Source organism: Streptopelia decaocto (assembly GCF_964273445.1).
Source record: "Streptopelia decaocto genome assembly, chromosome: 12".
Taxonomy (NCBI): Eukaryota; Metazoa; Chordata; class Aves; order Columbiformes; family Columbidae; genus Streptopelia; species Streptopelia decaocto.
The window spans coordinates 2,664,716-2,684,475 of NC_138667.1; the positions used below are offsets into that span (position 1 = coordinate 2,664,716).

The window sequence follows — 19,760 nt, forward strand, 5'->3', positions numbered from 1 at the left end:
TGCGCCAAAGGAGGTTCAGATTGGATATTAGGAAAAAATTATTCCCTGAGAGGGCTGTGGGGCATTGGAACAGGCTGCCCAGGGCAGTGCTGGAGTCACCATCCCTGCGGGGTTTAAAAGGCGTTTAGACGGGGTTCTTAGAGACATGGGTTAGTGCTGGAGCGAGGTCATGGTTGGACTCGATGATCCTGAGGGACGCTTCCAACGGAAATGATTCTGTGACTGTATCCCCGGAGCCCTGCGGGGCAGCAGGCGCTGCCAGGGCCGGACAGGTGCTGAGAACACCCGCGGGGCACCCACGGGGAACGCGGCGGGTGGGCTGAGCGGGCAGGCGGGGCCACGGGGGCTGAGGGACCACCACAGGCTGGCAGTGCCTTGGGGTGCTGAGGGGATCCCCCGGGGCTCTGAGCAACCAGCGGTCCCTGGGGCGCTCCCGGCGCCGCGGGTACCCGGGGACCCCGGCTCCCGCCGCTGCCCGTAACCCGGCGGCGGAAGCAGCGGCCGAGCTCCAGCCGCCCAATGGGCTGGTGCTGCGCGGCGCCGGGGCCCGTCACTTCCTGGCCCTGCAGCCGGCGGCAGCGAGGCGAGAGCCGGGGCCGGGGGCGGCGGGGCCCGCAGCCTGCCCGGCGCCCGCCACCAACATGCCCTTTGACTTCAGGAGGTGAGTGCGGCCGGGTGACCCCCCCGCCCCGCGGGCCCGGCCTCGCCCGCCGCTCCCCGCCCGGCCTCCCGCGGGCCCGCCGCCCCCGGCCCGGGCAGGCGGCGCAGGCGGCGCTGGGCGCCCCCCGCCCGGGAGCAGCCGCTCGGGTGAGGCCGCCCCGCGACAGCGAGGAGCGGGCCGGGCCGTGAACCGAGGTGGAGCCCGAGGGAGGGAGGGAGGGGTGCATGGATGGGTGCACAAGTAGGTCTGGGCAGGGAAGGGCCGTGGGAGACCGGGCGGCCCTGTTGTTATATAACGGCGTTGTGCAAAGCACCAGGGGTGTGTGGAGTTTCGAGCTTCCCCGGGCGGGAGGTGAAACGGAGAAATAACTGAGTCAATTATACTGTTAAGCAGGTATTCTTTATTTTATCAGCGCTGGAGAGCTCTGGGGATCACCCTCCATCAGTGCTCCAAAGATGGATGCTCTTGTGTTTGCTTATATTCACATAATTATTACACATACATTACAATTTTTGGAAATTTTGACATACAGTACATCTATACTAAGAAATAATTGATGATGTTATAATCGTTTAGTTTCTCACTTAGAAACATCTATGAATTATTAGTTAAATATTAACTAAGCACTCTGCTTCTAAACAACGTATCACGTAATCTTCTCTTGTCGTGCAGAAGGAGCTAAAACTTGAAAAAGATCCCCTCGTTTTGCAGGTGGTCAGAAAGCATTGGTCACGTCAATTGGTGAATGATGGGTAGGTCTTTTGTAACTTAATCACAGAACAGGTTAATTTAGCATCTTCAGAGGGGCGTTGGGGTGAAGGCCGTGGATCTGTTCACCCCCCGCAGCAGCTTCCAGAGCTCGGTGGTGACCGTGACCAGTGCTGGTGCCTCCAGCCTTGGTTTGGGCACTCAGGGCAGGTGTGAGTTGTGGGTCTGGCCCCTGTACCCTGGGTGCTGCCGCGGTCAGTTTCAGGTATCGAAACAACGGAAAAACATCCCCTTGGCTCAAAAGGAGCGGAAATAGCAACTGTGGATTCAAGAAGTATTCAAGAAGAAACTGGACAACATCCTCAGACACGTGGCGTGAACTGCGGGCTTGTCCTGTGCAGGGACAGGAGTTAGACTCCATGATCCTTGTGGGTCCCTTCCAGCTCAGGATATTCTATGATTTGTAACTTTCTGAATTCATAGGTGCTATGGGGAAGACACACAGATGGGTCTTCTCATGTAGTTTTTACTAGAGCATTAGCGTTATAATAAAAAATGCATACGTTTGGGGGAGTTGAGAGATATGGTTCATGCTTCTCATGTAGGACCATCATAAACCATATGTCTGCACCCCTTTGAGATGACAGCGGGAAATGGTGATAATTGCCATTCTTTGGTTCTCTCGAACAAAAGTTGTGTGTTGTATTTTTGCTGTAATTCTAAACCAGGCCTCTCGTTTATACAGGGTAACCAGGTTCTTGTGTGTGACCCATGGGGCACTAGTGAACATGGAGGCAGTTGCTTCTGAATGAAAACTTGCTGAAGCTGGAAACAGCATCTGCTGGATCATGTGGGATCCAGGGCCAAGAGCCCCATTTCTGCTTTTGTGTAAAATTTGATAGAAAAATTCTTCTCAGCTTTGGAGACATTCTGCCAGCTGCACATCCCATTGCCGTCCCTTTTCAGACTTGTACAATACATGAAAAATAAGGGATTCTGGGTTGTGGCTATCACTTTGTAATAGCAGATAAACGAAATGTTATTTCAGATGTCTTTGAAGATGTAATTTTTGTTGGGTCTCAGAATGTGCATGTGGAAACACCGGCTCACCAAGGGTGATCATCTTAAGAGACAGCACTAGTGCTTCACTTTGGAATGGAACAAAGTTTGTGTTAATGAGGCACAAAAACACAGAGGCATCAGTTCAGATCTGCATTATAAGGATTCACAATTGCAAATAACTTCTTTGTCATTCAGGTTGGAGGATTAGAAATAGACACTTCAAAGCACCTTCTCAAATAACATGAGCTTACTGAAGTTCAGCTTTTCTGCAAAGCTGAATTTTTAAGAGACCACCATTGATAACAAGAACTTTGTATTTGACGGTAGAGGGAAACTATAGTCACATGTAACAAACCACTTTCCTGTTTTAGAAGCATGAACAGAGTTTAGGACCAAAATTTTTACAAAGGTTAGAGGCTGCATTTAGCTGTTGTGGTTTTTGTTCATTGTGCAGTCAGTGGAACAAATCTGTTGAGGTTGGAAAATGTTACTGTCATAGGTAAAATATGATGCATACATGAAAAAAAAAAAGTACTGTTACTTCCTGACAACTATAGAACATACAATACAGTACTCTTAAAGAAATAAGGTTACCACCTATAGTAAGTTTCTGAATGAAGTGATGTTTTCCATCATGTAACACGCAAGGATTTTCATTCAGAGATTTCAACCAGGTGTTCTCTGTGACAGGGACAGTTTGGTGCTCTGTCTTTAGCACACACTTTAAAGTGGCTGTTATGCCTATGGATCGTTAGATTGTTAAGAAACTTAAAAAATTGCCCCACGTGTCTTCTGAAGTCCAAAATTCAGAGGTTCCAAACGGAAAGACATTGTGTTCTGTCACAAGTTTCACAGGTCTGTGCGCTAATGCGTCTGAAGAAATCACCGTCCTTAGCTGCCCTGCTCGGGAAGGCAAGTTGTTTTTCTGTTGCATTCTCCCCTCAAATAGAGCTTTTGTTTTTGGTATTTTAGAGTGGCTGGACATTGGCAGCCAACGTCAGTTGTACAGAGTGGCAGAGTAGAGCAGCTGGAGGTTTGGGACACAAAATAGCTGTAGGAGGACCAGACGGCCACAAGCTTCTCTGGAGAACATAGAGACACGAGTGACAAGTAATGAAAACAGCCTGTGACCAAAAATGTCCCTATTCTTCCCCAACTAAAAGTCAAAGAAAGCATTTCCATCCACCTGACTAAGTCTGTTTCCTATCTCCTGGACTTACGGGTTCATATGTGGCCAGACAGATGAACACAAAGTGTTTGAATATGTTTTATGGAAGTTGTCTTTGGGCCAGAGTCTGAGGCACGTTGGTTGGTATCAGATATGGAAATAGCTTGTTTTGTTACTTGTGCTTTTTTTGTGTGGTACTTTCTTTTTTACCTTGATTTTCTTGGTTTATTGATGGTCCTCTTTGCTAATATGAAACGCATTTAATTTATAAATAAAACAATATTGTCACAGTAAAGTAATTGCAAGTGAATAATAATTATTCTGTCCCAAGTATCTTTAGGGTTTTAATAATACTTCGTACTTACCTAATGCTTTTCATTTTTCAAAGCATTTCCTTTGCGCTAATCTCTACAGTCCTGCTGTGATGTTGGTGAGGAACCAAGTTCCCAGATTGGAGCCTTCAGCACAGGTCTGTTAAACACGTCACGAGACACCAGCCCTCCTGCAGAACCGCTAAATCAGTTTGTATTTCCACAAGGCCTGGTTCTTTCTTATTTTTTAAAACCTATTTGGTTGCCAGAGAGAGACAGGTTTTCCCTTGTTGCCTCCCCTCCTGGTTTGTTAGAACTTGTGTCAGCAAAGCAGCTTCCTACCTATTCAACTGGGGATTTTGTTGCTGGAGCTGAAAGGGTATTTCCCCCTTGAGCCTTTAAGACCCCATGCCACCTGCGTACTTGCGGCATCTGGAGATGGTTAAAATCGTAATTAGATTAAACTGTAAGCCTGGGTCATGTTGAGCGGTGCTTGTGGGCCAGAAGGTTGCTCACGTGTTGTGCGATGGGTCGGCGGGGAGGTTGAGCTTCAGCTGTGAGCGCTGAAATTCAGGCTGCGCAGGTGTCGAGAATTACAGAAATAAAGCCAAAATGACTCCTGCACACTGGATGTGGTGTAGGGAGACATTGCTCCTCAGTCTGGTGGCTTTTCTTGGCATCTGCCTGTTTGCACGAAGGAGTTACCGGTGGCTTTGTAGCAGATGCTGAAACTTCAGAACTATTTTGAGAGCTTTTACTGATGAGACTGAGAAAAACTAAAATAGACCACTCTGAAATCAAGTTTTTGTTCTAATTGTGGGCATTTTTCAGTTGTGCCCTGGACACATTTTTGGCGTAGAGTGGCAAATATCTGTTAATCCTTTTTTTTTCTATTTAACTGAGAAATTCAGAATTTATTTCCCACTGATCATCATGATGTTTTCATTGGGGTGGGTTTTCTTTATGTTTTTCTTCTTTAGAGCCTGATAACCTAGTGAAATAACAGTACGTTATACCTGGATTTTGGAGGTCGTGGGAAAGGAGCAAGGCTTAGGAGGGATTTAGATTTAAATGCTGATTGAGAATGGCAGTTCTTTTCAGTAAAGACTCTTATTCCATCTGCACAGTACAACGGGCCCCCACAGTCAGCTGGTCCTTGGCACGTGTGTGATAAATAATACTTTTTATGTGGATATTCTGATTCACATACAAACAACATATTTGTTTTGGGACATGGGCAGGTCTTTTCTTTGGTTCCCTTATGTCTTTTAAAATCAGATTGTCCAGTCTTAACTGGAGCTGACACAATTCCAACATTATTGCTGTTAGGAGAGCCAGTATGTTTGGTTTGAGTTGGGATGGCAAATAGGCAAACTGATGCTCAAGACACCTGACCTGGCCCAGTTGCGAAACCAGTGACACAGGCGGCTCCGGCAACACCGGGAGCTCTGCTTGTCCTCCTTTGATTCCTGACCGGATTAGTGAGGGCAAACCGGTGGATTGTAGGCGATTTGGAGTCTAAGGAGAAAAATCTCTTCCGAACTAAGCAACTCCTTGGACAACAATTTCTCATTCACTTGTGAGCCTAAGGAAAATAGCTTTATTCTAGTCTTCAAGCTTAAAAACTAAGGAACAACGCTGCCTTTTGTAATCATACTGTTTTTCTTTCTACTGGTTTGTGAGGGTCACAACTTAAAATCTTCCTGTGACCCCACTGATCTCACTTAAACTTGTATGGCACTTGTTCTTCCTGTTTTGGAATATTTGCCAGTAGTTAAGCAGAAATGGTGACTACATAATATTTTGGCACTGCCTAATAAATATCAAAATTTAGTGGAAATGTACATGTTCGCTTAGGAGTTTTAATTTGAAGCCTTGTCAGATTGCAGTGCTTTGTACTCCATGTGTCTGCTTACTCTCCCCGCACGTTGTTTAACCATCACAGATGCGTTAACACATGCCGGTTCATTTGGCAAAACTGCTGGTTGAATGTATTTTAACAAATGAGCTCATGGTGCCGCTCCTCTAGAAGGTACACGGTGCTGATAGCAGTGGGTAGGTGTGTTCTTGGCTGAAACACAGGGAAGGGAAGGGAGAGAATAAAGGGAAGACGAGAGAATAAAGAGCCAACGCCGGCTCGTACGGGTTCTTGTGCACCCTGGTGTGTAGGGCTGTGTGTGCAGCATTGGCATCTAAAGGTTTGTACGTGCCCTGCACTGAGCTGTGTGTGGTCACACTCGCTCCCACAGCCGTAGACGTTGCCACTTGTACAATGGTTTTGTTCAAAATCTTAAATCCTGCCTGTGATTGCGCTGGTAGCCATCGCTTCTTAAATTAAAGCCAACATTTATACCTAGTGGCTGTGACGTTGTTCTGTGTTGGTAAGATAGTTGCCTTTGCAGCGACCTGGACTTCTCTCTCGCTACTGATGCGATTGCCGGTGGCTTCAGAGCACCTGGTAACTCCGCAAGCGCGTTTTCATCTGGAGCTGCAGCCACGTCGGGCGAGCATGTTCCACTTCACATTGTGCAATGTCGCTGGTAAACAAGCCCTGTGAATGGTATTGCCGCCACCTTACGTAATTCCCGAGTTGATTTTGGTGCCAGGCAGTACCATGACTAACGTGGTTTCAACAATGGCCCTTTGAGGGCACCTGAGCAATTATTCTGCAGCCACAGCGGACGGGCCAGCAGAGCTGTACAGACAGAGCCTATTGATGCTTATGCCCCAGATAACTCATTGTGCATAGCATGCATATGTGTAAATATTTCTTCCTAAGTCTCCGTAAGACATTATTTCTTTTAAAATATAGTTGGAATAGAAAACTTTCCCTGAGTAAGTATGGAAAATTAAGGTCTGGGTTTGCAGGAAAATGTTGTATTGTTCTCTCTGAGCTAACTGTCCTCCTTTGTTCACTCGTTGATGACAGAGATGCTTTCTCCATGCCATCATAGTTCGTGGCTGTGAAAACGACTGAATCACGCTGTAAACAGAGTTGCAGCAATACCAGCAGTGGAGGGAGAAGCTGTGGCAGTTGTTGAGCTTGTGTTTTGAAGTGTGCATGTGCATTTTTTTAGTCATGTAATTCAAATGGTGGAGGTGGTGAGGAAAGAATAGTCTTGCAATGAGAGAAGCAATAGTGGAATCATCTGGGGTTTTTTGTCTTCTATCCAAGCACAAGCCCTGAAGTGTTGTCTGGGTATTCCTGTGCTGAGCCAGCTCTCCCCAAAATGGAAAACTTGTTCTGCCAAAAAATTATTAACTGCAAGTTTGCCACAATCTACAAACTCTTCCCTACACTGAAATGTTGCATTGTTTTAGTAGTGATCACAGGAGACACACACAGGTAGGGAGGGCAGTTCAGTGGATGAACAGCGAGGCTGCATTTGAATTGTGTGTGTTTGGATGTTTGCTTTGTTTGGTTATTTTTCAAGGATGTTTCCCAATGACGCGTATCTAGTTTAATCCAGAGAAGCCAGAAAATTTGGCATCTAGTAGAAGAGCCTTCAAAATGCCATGTTAATATAGACAGGCATGTATTTCTACTAACAGGATTTCAGGCAGTCATGGTTGCTGAGTATGTATTTAACAGTCATATCCTAAGGCAGATCACTGGCTTCCCTAATTGCTGTCCATTCCTGTAGACTGTGGTGTGTTGTGAATGAAATGAGGTTGGAGAGTCTGCTAAAACACCAGTACGGCAAGTAATGTGAATATAACTGTGTTTTCTGATAAAGGTGAAGTCTCGGAGCCTCACTTGATTCCACATCTCTCTAAATGAGCTGTGACCCTATTGAACTGAAATCTCAGTCTGGCTGCTGCGTTGTATCGTTATATCTGAACTACCAAACGCTGGTAAACCTGGTCGCCAAGTCCAAGTTGCAGCTCTGTCTTGGGTCTGTGTCAGACACGTTTTTGGAGTGGGGTGGCATCGATATGGATGTTTCATGGAAACTGAGTCAAAACCAGGACCTTCACTTGAAAGCCAAATGACACGAGTTGCACTTGCTTGTAGTTAATACAGTTATGTACAACTGAAAACAGGACTGAGCTGTAGAAGCATTGACAGAAATTCTCATCTCCTTAGACTGGAATATAAATAGGAGAATCTGAGCTGGTCACTGCAGGTTTATTGATATTATCAGGTTAAATGCTGAAAAAGTACAATATAATTGAATCGCTGCTGGATGCTGTCTGAAAAGGTATGGTTTTTCTGCCCCTTAATCTTGTGTATTAAGAATGGCTTTTGTCCTATAGAAATTGCTTTGAAGGAGGACTGTGTTGTGTGTGCATACAGCAGTGAATGCCCTTGTGCTGTTCTTAACTCCTTTCAGCTTCAGGCAAGTAGCGATCCCTTCCTGAGCCTCAGCTACTGATTTGCTTCAAGGGCAGATTATTCACTGATTTTGCAGAGCAGTGGCTGAACAGTTTTTCCTTGGGGCGCTTTTCTTGGCCTGGTATGAAAACGGAGCTGTTTTCTTCAGCCGTCCTTTTTTCTTCTCTTCTCCAGCTGTTGTATTTGTTCGTGCTGCTTTGTACACATTTCTGATTTGGGTGCTGTGCTAGTGCAGCTGGGACTCAAACCTTTCAGAGAGCAGCATCCACAAATAAAACGTACAAGGTTCTGACGCTGAGTCTTAGCAGATCTTGTTTCCACGTGTTCAGCAATATTCTCTTTGTGATTCCTAGAAGCTATGAGAAAGACTGTGGTACAACCCTTTTGTTCCATAGCTGTGTCCTGGTTTTGCTCTGAGTTGCGTGCAGGTAATTTGTTGGAAATTGCAGCCGGAGTTGGAATTTTGTGAAGTGTCTGGTGGAGATCAGGACTCGATGTGTGCGGAGGGACCAGCAGCTGTGGGCGGCCGATGGAGCCAGAGGAACCTGAGCTGACGGGTCTGGAATTGGGCAAGGGGGAGATGTGCAGGACTAGGGGCTCACAGAGGAGAGAATGGGCGAGGAACAGTGATGCAGGAAGCAGCCGGGAGGTGCTGGGATGTGCTGGGGTGCTGCAAGAGGAAGAGCTTAAGGACGATGAAGGCTCCAGAACAGGAGGGATTACAGTTTATGTGGGACATTCAAGGCTCTGAACAGTTTGCTTAGTTTGGGGAGCAGCCGTGTGTGTTTCATCCAGAACACAGCACTGCGCTCAGAAGCACCATCGCTCTTACCCACAGGCCAGTGAAGGGCTGGAGCCCTTTAAATACCAGTCCCCTTACTTGAACATTTTTTCTTCATGACACTTTTCTCCTGTTTTGATGAAGCAGAGTATAGTTTGCTCACTTTATTAAAAATACATTTCTCTTCCATCCTTCATTTTGACACCTGCTTCACTGCCTAAAAGGAAATAATATGCTTGCTGGCAAGACTCCACCGTTGAGTATTCGAGATTGTAAATACTTTCCTCCTCCTAATTACCTTTGAAATATGTTTGAGCCTAACACTTTTATTTTGAAAAAAACCCCGTGATGTACTGCTCCCTCTCTTCCATACTTGAGTGCTGCCTAAAATAGTTGACACTTTTGGCCTATTTCAGCAATAGCAATTGCTGTGTATTCCTGGGCAATAGAGAACAAGCTTCTTACGTACCGAGAGAAAACGAGCACAAGATTTAGAACATGGTTGACAAAAAGGTGTTATGCAGGACAGCACAATGGAGTTGGGGAGGTTGGAACTAGGTCCTTGGAAAGAAATCCATTGAAGCCGAAGCAGAATGTATTCATTTTTGTGCCCTCTTTCTGAAGTGTTGTGGGGATTCATAGTCTCTTGTCCTAGAAATAAATGGGCTGTGGGTTTTTTTTTTCCTATAGAAATCCTGTACCTGCTAAGGAACGAGCAGACCCAAGGGCACCATGGTGGAGAGGCCGGTGCCTCTGACGTTATCGCCGCCCCTTTCCCAAATGTCCAGTCAGCCAAAGGCTGGATTATATAATGAATGACAGCCCTCCTGTCTAACCTTGTTTTCTTGTTCTCAGTACTCCTCCTTGTTTCAGAAACTTCCTCTCTTAGTTTCATTATGTTCTTGGAACTAGAATTAAAAGGGAGGAGCTGGCTGGCAAGGAAACCCATTCCTGCATTTCAGTCCCGGGCTTCAAAGCGTGGAGAGTCAGCAGGTCAAAAAATGTATGTGGAGGCTCGTGCTTCGCAAAGTGGTGTGAGTGGAAAGTCACTCGTATAGAATCTGAAAATTGCAGCCTTCACCTGCTTGCAGTAGAGATAAACTAGTTTAAAATGCCATTAACCCCATCCCCTCCTGGTCCGGTCCTTTGTGTATCGGAGCTTGGTCAAAGTAGTTCGGGATTAAACAGTTTCCAATGCCATTTTGAAGCCTTGAGAGTCTGTCCATTAAAGCTCAGCTTCTGCAGTATGTGTGTTAATATGCTATTGTGTGTAAATGAGGACTAGCTGATTACTTAATGATGTTTGCATATTATCTGCTGTTACGTAGGTGTTAATCTTATAAAAGGTCTTAATAACTGCTTGGTATTTACAAGCATTGGCTTATTAGTCCTGCTTTAAATCTATATTTGCATCTTGAGCTTGCATTCAAGGCCAAGCTTTGGTATTTGTATATTCATTGTTTATTTTCTGTGAAACTGAGATTAACAGGATCACTTATTTCACTTTCCACATGCTTTGAAGTTTGCCAATTCGGGAAAACATTCCTGATCAAGATCGTTCATAAAGCTGCACTCTGGGCACAACCCAATTACTGAACAAGGCTCAGCTCTTGCAGGGCACGTCCAGTTTGTTTTCACAAACTCTTCTTCCTCCAGCTTTCCTCACACAGGCCTTCAAAGAAGTCGCAACTTTGATCAGTAATACTTCATATATTTGCAGGGTTTTCATGTGTATATGATGAAGGGTGGGCAATGTCAGCAGGTGCCAGTCTGCAAAATGAAGACGCTGAAGAAGAAACATTTAATTGACTGGAAGAGGAATTCTACAGTGAGTCAGTGCTGGGAGCAGGACAGAATTCGGGTCTGTTGGCTCCCGCTGCTGTATCCCATCCCATCCCATCCCATCCCATCCCATCCCATCCCATCCCATCCCATCCCATCCCATCCCATCCCATCCCCAGACAGACGCTGTCCCGAGCTGCTCTCTGCACATTATGTTCTCATCTCCTGGCAGACAGGAAACATAGAAATTTCATTTAAACAAAGAATTGCAGAATGCATCACCCTGAGTCGGTAATTCCGATTTTCCTCCTCGGCCGCTGACTTCCTGCCATTGTTTTCCTGGCTGTAAAACACAGTGATGGATTTCAGTGACTTTGTTGGAAGGAGACTCATTACTTTTCACCTGTGCTGGGTTGTGTAGGAGCTCATTGTTCTCACAGAGCTGTGCTTGTCTTTGCATGAGAAGAAGAGCAGCATGATCTAAAGAAAGGATTTAGGAATGAAATCTTGAACTAAAACTCTCCATAAAACCAGAAAAATTAGTGCTTTGTATACATGTCTAGGGAAAGGTGTTAGAATAAGGCACCTCTCCTTCCTTTGGACTGTTGAAGAGTGAATTTACTGGTGTGTAGAAATTCTTTCTTTGCTAGATCTGTGGAACAAAATTCTGGTTTTTGTCCAGCATAAGTACAGCAAGGGCCATAAGAAGTTGAAAATGCATAGGGAGTTCCAAGTCACTGCTTTTTTAAAGAGAGATTTTACTTAAAAAGACATGCTGTTCTTGATGTTTCCCCAATTAAAACAAAATAACCCAAAAGAGTTCGTTCTGACAGAATTTGGACTCTGTAAATCTTATAATTGCTTTGCATTATGTTTGCAGTGTCCCTGAAGGAGACTCTCCTGCGTTCTGACGCGGCTTCGCGGGGGCCGTGGTGCGGGCAGCGTCCCTCGTGCTGTCGTTTGAAGGTCTCATAGGGGTTGCATCTTCTCTCAGGCCCGTGCTTTCCTACTCCAGAGACTTGTTCCAAACCTCTAGTCAGAACAGGTCTGACCTTTTTTTGTAGCATCTTTCAGGCATCTTCTGCTCATAATCCAGCCCACAGAGCTGCTGAGCTCTCCTGTGTCCCCTGTCCAGCCGTCTGCCAGGGCACTCTTGCCCCACTTGTGCCTTTATCATCCTTGTCCCAGATACTACCTGTTCTCCACCTTCTTCCCCCTTTTGCTTATTTCCATTATCCTGTCGTTAGGCACATGGAGTGGGGTATCTTGTCTTTCAGGCCATCTCCACATACCCCAGGAGTCAGCGTGCTGTTCCACTCTTGAATAAAATCAATTCAGCAAGCAAAGAGGTTAATATTTTTCTCTCTGGACCTGCTCACAGTAGTTCTAGAGATGGTTTTAACAACTGGGAACATTAAAAGTCCCCCCAACAACTTCAAACAGGTGCCTGGGATTTTATTTTGCATTTTGTAAGTCCGTGGTCTTTTGTTAATCAGAAAGCACTGTGTGTGCAAACCTAACTCAGCTGTGCTGTTTGTTCGGCTTTTATAGTTCTCTCAGCTTGAGCAGTCACTTTGAAAACTAAATTGGTGGGTTTAGTTTTATCCATTATACAAAAGTAACAACTTTGCTTTTAAAGATCTTACTGCGAGCACCGTGCTGGGTAGGAAGGAGCACAGCCAGAGGGGTGAGCTCTGTGTCGCAGGTACCTGTGTGCCTTGGGCGGATGTATAAGCCAGTTTTGTATTTTATTTTATTTTATTTTATTTTATTTTATTTTATTTTATTTTATTTTATTTTATTTTATTTTATTTTATTTTATTTTATTTTATTTTATTTATTTTATTTTACCTCTGAAGGGGTTAACAGCCACCCAGGGCTGAGTGCTGCTCAGGTGCTGTGCTTCATAATTAACCTGCTACTGCCCAGCACTCCAAGGCTGTTCAGGCAGCTTTGTTGGCAAAGTGGGGATGAATTGTCCCAAAGTCATTATTTGAGAGCAGTGACCCAGGAAAACAGAGGAGCAGTCACTGCCTTTTAAACAACTTTTTTTTTTTCTTTTTAAGCTCTTAGCTAAGTGATTTTTTTGTTGTTGTTGGGGTTTTTTTGGTTGAAAATCTTTTGTTCTTCTAGTAGTACTGGAGTATTTTATCTGCTTTCCTGGTTTCTTTAGCGACTTGCACCTTGTTTTTTTAATGTCTGTCTCAACTGAAGAAGCACCAGGAGATATAAAGTCCCGGGGCAGCCATTTCTTCCCATCTTAGTCTAGTAGCTACAGCCTGAGAATCTGTTTTAATTCAGCTTGGCGCCGAGTTGCTTCATGAAACCTCAAGAACGTTTTGGCGAGCACAGACCCCATGGTGCCTCGAGCTGTTGGGGAAGCAGGTTTTCTCTTATATGCTTTGATTAGACGCTGGACATCTCTTTGCCTGAGCAGTCAGCAGGTGACAAAGCTACAAATGCTCCTTGTCACAAAGCAGCGTGCCTTTGGGGGGAAGGTTCCTCTGGAAATACCACCGGGAACTCAGAGAAGGGTGTTTCCCTTTTGCCATTAGTCTTCAGCCTCAATGATCTTGCCCACACCAGTCTCTTTGTAGCTTCCTTTTGGTTCCGTGAAGTCCCATAGAAGATATCAAATATGGTCTCTTTTTTTCCCCTTCTGCCTCCAAGCTACACTGATTTTGGGGGGCAGAAGAAAGTTTCTGAGACAGATGTTGTTACAGAATTCTATCACCCCTTTGTAACACCAACCTGCTAAAGTTTTCCTGGAGAGAGAAAACGGAGTCTGTTTGTGCATGGTTGTCTTTGAATGTCAGATGGACTTAATCCAATTTATATTTACCATGACTGAGTCCCTTCCCGCTTCCCACGTCCTTCTTACAAGTGATAAAGCATTTTATGCAAAGTGAATCACCGGATTCTCGACTATAAGTGGTATCTGTGTTAAGAGCCTTAGTAGCAGCAGGTATTGAACGAATCGTAGTCCATAAACTCTTCTGCTCACTCTAGGGATGCTTCTTCTGTGGGTAATAGCAGCAGGAACACGAGGAAAGCAAGTCGTGCGGTGGCTCCAGCTGCGGACTGGTTGCAAACTCTTCAGAGCCTCGTTCAGCTCGTTTCACGTGCACTTCAACGTGTTTCCTGAAGTGGGGCTGAGGTTGCTCATTCTTCTCTCCCCACTTCACACCCGCCTTGGTTTCCTGAACTGCTAATGCACCTCTTCTGTCGTGAAATGACAAACTTAAAAATAGATACGGCTATACGGATCTTGTGGGAAGAGCTGGTTGTCTGGCTGCATCAGATCTATAGCTCCCGTGGGGAACCAAATAAAGGTGGCTGAACCAACCATCTCTGAATTCTATATCTGTAATACCGCAAAAAAACAGAAATGTTAAAAAAGGTAGATAGGAACCAGTAAGAGGAAGAATAGAAGTGTGTAGGGTGACAAATCCCAAGGTTATGTCTGTGTCTCCAGGGAATATTCATCCTTCTCAAAGTTCAGGATGATTCGTCTCTTCAATAGCAGCTGTATAGAAATAGTTAGTTGGCTGGATTCACCGATGTCTACATGGAGTAATTAAAGAGTCAGGTGTAATTCAGAAGGATGTGACCTAAAGTTGCCTCTGCTTGGTGAGCACCACTGCCTCTGCCTTCCTAAACACTCCGATCCCTTCTGCGGCACTGGGACATCCTGACAAGTGAACATGAAGAACATGTAATTCACTCTGAAGAAAAAACTATGTTTGAGTAGCAACAGCCCACATTAGTCCAGATACAGCTTTTGAAGCCCATCACTTACAGGCAGTTGAAGTCTGCCATGCGTCGGTTCGGCTCCGCTGTGCCCCATCCGCAGTGTTCCCTCGCTGTCCACTCATGCAGCTGCACTAAGATGGGACCAGACGTGCTTTCCGTGTTTCTCAGAGGCCTCTTGCACCCCTGGCATCAGTGAGTTCTGCCTCAGACCTCACGTCATCACGCTGAGATTTGCGAACTCTCTGTGTGAACCTATGGAATGATCCTTGTGCTGCTCTTTACAAGGCTGCTTGACCAGTTTGCTGACATTCCCCACAGGCAGCCGAGAAAGTTTTTGATGACGTCCTCTCAGCGTTGGATTGGGAAAAAAAGCACTGCAGCATTCCCTGATGTTAGTTATGGAAACTGGGTCCTGTGAAACTCTGACATGGCCAGACAGCCTTTTTTTATTTCTTTGTTTGCAACCATTCTCTCCATTGAAAGAAAAGACAATAGATATGCTAGATGTGTCAGGAAATTTCTTTGTTATACTGATGACAGCCTATTTCTCTCTTTAGCTTTGTATTTTGGTATTGCAAGGTCCAGCCCTTCCTTTATGAGGGTATGTAGGAGAGGTTTAGATTGGATATTAGGAAAAAATACTTCCTGGAGAGGGCTGTGGGGCATTGGAACAGGCTGCCCAGGGCAGTGCTGGAGTCACCATCCCTGGAGGGGTTTAAAAGGCGTTTAGACGAGGTTCTTAGGGACATGGGTTAGTGCCAGAGTGAGGTTATGGTTGGACTCAATGATCCTGAGGGACGCTTCCAACTGAAATGATTCTATGATTCTGTGACCTGGAGGAAGAGTTTTTTCTACTTTGCAGACATGTTCAGGTGATGGACTCAATGCTACTCCTTAGCCTTACAAGCCTTGCCTTTCTGAGCAAAGAAAGTTGCCAAAAGCAAGATATAAGTACCGTGCTGGTTGTCCTGTGGAAACTACACGTACAGGCTGTGTGAGCATAAAGTAACGTATCCCTGTGAAAGCAGGATAACCTGCTGCACGGTACCGCAGGGGGAGAGAGTTCACTCAGGAGCTGCTGCAACGCAGCGAACATGCTGTAAATCTACACCCTCGTTTCTCATGGTCGTTTTGCATATGACTGCAAGACGACCCGCGTGGATATTACAGCGCGGTACAGTGTGTTGTGCTGCGTTCTGAGCTGGCTGGTGTCACCTCCCTGAACGTCCCGTCTTCCTCCAGCCGTTACTAATACCTTCCACTGCTTCCAATGTGCCGGTATCAGAAATCTGTAGGGCGGTTTTGCAATATATAGAGCACGAGGTTCCTCTCTGTTTCCAGGGTACGAATATTCTCGCAGGTGACCAACGCCTCAGGAACCTGGAGGCTTCTTGGAATTTTTCCTGCAGGTGCTTTGCAGGAACATCTGACCCAAGGGCAAGTAAAACCTGTTCCCCTTCACCATGCGTAGACTCCACGGCCTCCTCCCTCATACATTACAAATCATCTGTGGTGTCTAATCCTCATTCTTCTCTCTTCCCAGGACAGTGTAAATGATCCCTGGAACTGCTTTGAGCGCTGTGATGTAGGCAAGAAGCCGGTGGCAAAAGGGATTTGTCTAGTGAAGTCTAGAAGTGAATCAGATTTTTAACCCCCGTAGGAGCTGTGGCTTTCACAGATTCATGATTTCTTGGGGTTTAGGGTCTACTGTTACAATAGCCCTTGTCAACTTTACAGATTTGTTTCAGAAGTTTGATCGATTTACTGATTTGTTAGAATTATATGTAATTAACAGGGCCACCTTTGGGGTTCCATCCTCTACTTACTGCTGGGATCTCACATCTCTTGTGCCTCACAAACATACTTTTCAAGCTGTCATTGAATCCTCTGCAATTGTTATTTTCTTTTAACTCAGAGTTTAAATCAGAGTTAACAAGATAGCCCTGGTCTCTGGCCATGTCAGCATCTTGTCATTCTCTTCCAGGTTTAGTGTCTTGCTGTCCTTTTGGGCTTCAAACTTGCCCTTCTCTGAATGCGTAAAGCCAACTCCTGTTTTCACCATCCTGGTTCTGACTTAATAAATTGTACTTTCTCAAGCTGTGGCCAGTATCAAATGCTTTATGGGAAGATGCCTGAAGAGTATTTTTCTTTTATCCTCCTAATCCAGAGCATGTATTTTCCAAGCAGATACATGTTCTCCCAGGATATGTGCGCATACCCAGTCCTTTTGCTTTTGCTTTGGGAGTCTCTTGGACTCACTGGTATCACGTGCTGGTGAGCAGAAGCCAGCCAGCAGTGTTTGTTTCTCGTTCCAAACCTGTCTCGTTCCATTCCCTTGCTGTCCACATTGTTTTGATCATTTCAGCGTCCTTCTGCAAGCTTAAATACACGTCCCCCGCTTGCCTTCCCTTCTGCTGCTTGAAGCAGATTGTGGATGTCGTCCTTCAAGCTTCTGCGTTCATCCGTAAGATCTCAGCTGAGATCTCCTCCTTTCTCCCACCCGTCCAGTCTGCTCTTCTTGCCTCTTCTGCATACGTTGTCCACTCTTGATTCTGTTATTCCTTAGTGTCTGTCCTTACCTAAAAATGTGTTAATTCTACAAAACGAAGCCGTTCAAACTTTATGCAGCCCTCCTGAGCTGTTCAGTACTCTTGGACGTGCGTCGGGACAGCAGGTTCCGGGCTGGGATCCTGTTTGCTTGGTGTTCCTTGCCCGGCGAGCCGCATACGCTCACTGTGCTCGTGCATTAAGGGATCCGTACAGTGCGTGAAGGGCCTCTCTGCTGCAAACGTGCTGCACTGCGCTCGCAGGGAGGTTTGAGCCTCTGCATATAGACCCAAGAGTTCTCATAACTCCAGGCAAATCAGAGCCTGAGACTTGCTTAAAGCCCTTTTTAGATGTGTGTCACGGGAGTAAAGAGAGACGGAATGTGACGTTGTGGTAGAAGAGATGGGAAGCACAGCAGCCCGGAGCGGGTGGGCTGCATTTTAAGCGCTTAAAGCCAAGCGATAAATGTGTCTGGGAGCCGTCGATCGCTTTCTTTAGTGTCTTTGCCTAATCTTAGCTGTGTAAAACTTAATTTGTGGGATTTGGGTGTTAGTTACGTGATTAAAATGGCAGTTGGAGGCGGGAACTCTGCCATGACATCAACTTTCCACTGAGTTCTTTAAAAAGCTAAATTATTTTTTTTTCACCCTGTGACGGGTCATCATTTTCATCCTAGTAAATATTTCTCATTGTAAGAACAATCTTCCTTTTATAGTATGCACACGCTGCTGTTTTTACTGAATCCAGCATATTTCCTATTTCCAATTGTTCGCTCACGCTCAGCAGTTCGTGCCTGTTCATGTGCTCTCTCTCTTTTTTCTTTCTCTCTCAGCTTTTTTAGCCTCGTTGATCTATTATTGTGACTTTGGCGAGACGCCGCCAGCTTTCAGCGTTCAATGGGCTGGGAGCAGGAACCATCAGCTGCTTCCTCTGCCTGGGACACCCTGATGTCACCAGCTCCTCTGGGCTGCGTTACCATCCACTGCTGGTGCTTTGGTGTATGTGGAAAGAATGTAAACAGCGCTTTCCAGATGTTCCCAGAGCAGCTGGAGAGCCATAAATGGGCTCTTTGCTTCAGGAATATTACTGATCTGTTTAGGAGATGACAGTGAATAGAGTCATAAAAATGTTTAGCTCCGATGCATATCCTGTGCAGAATGCTCTGTCGAGTGTATTGCGGTGGGTCGTTGGAGTGGTTAAGCAGTTACACAGCGTGGTCAGGACTTGTAAGGTGAACTGTCTTTATACCCATTCTCCTTCCCTCTCTGTCCTTCCTCCAGCTTCAGCCCCCGAATGAAACACAACAATGTCCTTCTCATCTCCTGCAAGGCAAGTGCTGTTTTGTTCACCCCAAGTGCATCCCAGCTGTAAGTGATCTCAACAGACGAGGAGTGAAGAAAAGAAAGACAATCTAGTTTTTTAAACTCTTAGTATAATATTTGGTGTAGTAGGAACTACTGAATAAAGGGTGTTTTGTTGTGGTGCAGTATAGAACAGGAGTTTGGAAGCTGGTGTCTCTCATGCCTCTTCGGGGCTGGAAAAAGCATCAAATCTCACCCACTTGTATATCCAAAAAAAGTCTGTTTTGGGGGAGAACCAGTCACTTCCTTCTTTAGGGTGTGTGTGTGTTTTTAATACACTAATTAATTTTTATTGAGTGGTGGAAAAACTGATGTCAGAGCTGCATTGCGGCTGGACACGCAGGAACACGGAGTTGTAGGAAATAATACCTCTAGCATCATAAGGGCAGTGAAAGTTTAACCATGGAGAGTTTAAAATAGCAGAGCTGAGCCATATGGATATTAAAAGATATGACTGAATCAAAACAACGGTCTATTATTAAACTCGATTTTGCTGGGGGAGTAGGTTTCTTCTCAACACCTTCATTTCTGACTTGGGTGTTGTCAACTTGTGGCTATTGCAGGGTACAAACTAGAAGGGGCAATATAGGTTGTGTCTCATGGGTTGTTTTTTTTGCCAGGCCTCTTTATTTAGGAGTCTATATCCGTTTCCTTTTATGGGGGTCTATAAACTTGTCCGGCGTGGCTTCTTCCTTGGTGCCTCTCACGGTTCAGGTCACACAGATCCACGAGAAGGCGGAGGAGAGAAGCGCTTTGGAAATCGGAGCCAAGACGGAGCGCAGTTACGTAATTGTCCAAAGGAAAAGGGATATTTTGTTTTGGTTTGGTTTTCCTTCTCGTACCTTTCTGTGAACTGAAAGAATGTTGTTGGAAAGCTCAGTGGAAAAACTTCAGCGTCGTTCATCCCTGTGGGGACGTGAAGTCTATTGAAATGATCCACCTGTTTTATGGCTGTTGCTTTTTCTCTTTCAGGTTTGACATCTACAGGAAGGTGCCAAAAGACCTTACACAGCCAACCTACACAGGGGCTATTAGTAAGTAGCTCTTCTTTTTGACGACGTTGCATACCCCTGGTCCAAAATTAAAGACCTTTTGGCTTCTCTGTCTCCAGGGAGTTTTTGTAAAGGGATATTAAACACTGGTAGGGGTGTGATTTGTGGCTAAAACGGCTCATTTTGCCCAATCGTGAGGTTGTACTGAACAGTGGAGTAGTTTGCATGGATTCAGAATCTCAACAACAAAAAGCAATAAAAATACACTGTCAAGAAAGGGAGCTCCTAAAAGCCATCA

The 19,760-nt window shown here is 45.4% G+C and overlaps 1 protein-coding gene across 1 annotated transcript in view; it reads left to right on the top strand.

Annotated features, from left to right (window-relative positions):
• Positions 1–533: 533 nt before the first annotated feature.
• Positions 534–19,760, top strand: part of ERGIC1 (endoplasmic reticulum-golgi intermediate compartment 1) — a 55,935-nt gene continuing 36,708 nt past the window's right edge. The window contains exons 1-2 of the mRNA XM_082063694.1: positions 534–661; positions 19,443–19,504. Coding sequence (XP_081919820.1) covers positions 642–661; positions 19,443–19,504 — 82 coding nt within the window. The 5' untranslated portion in view covers positions 534–641. The remainder of the gene's footprint in view (positions 662–19,442; positions 19,505–19,760) is intronic.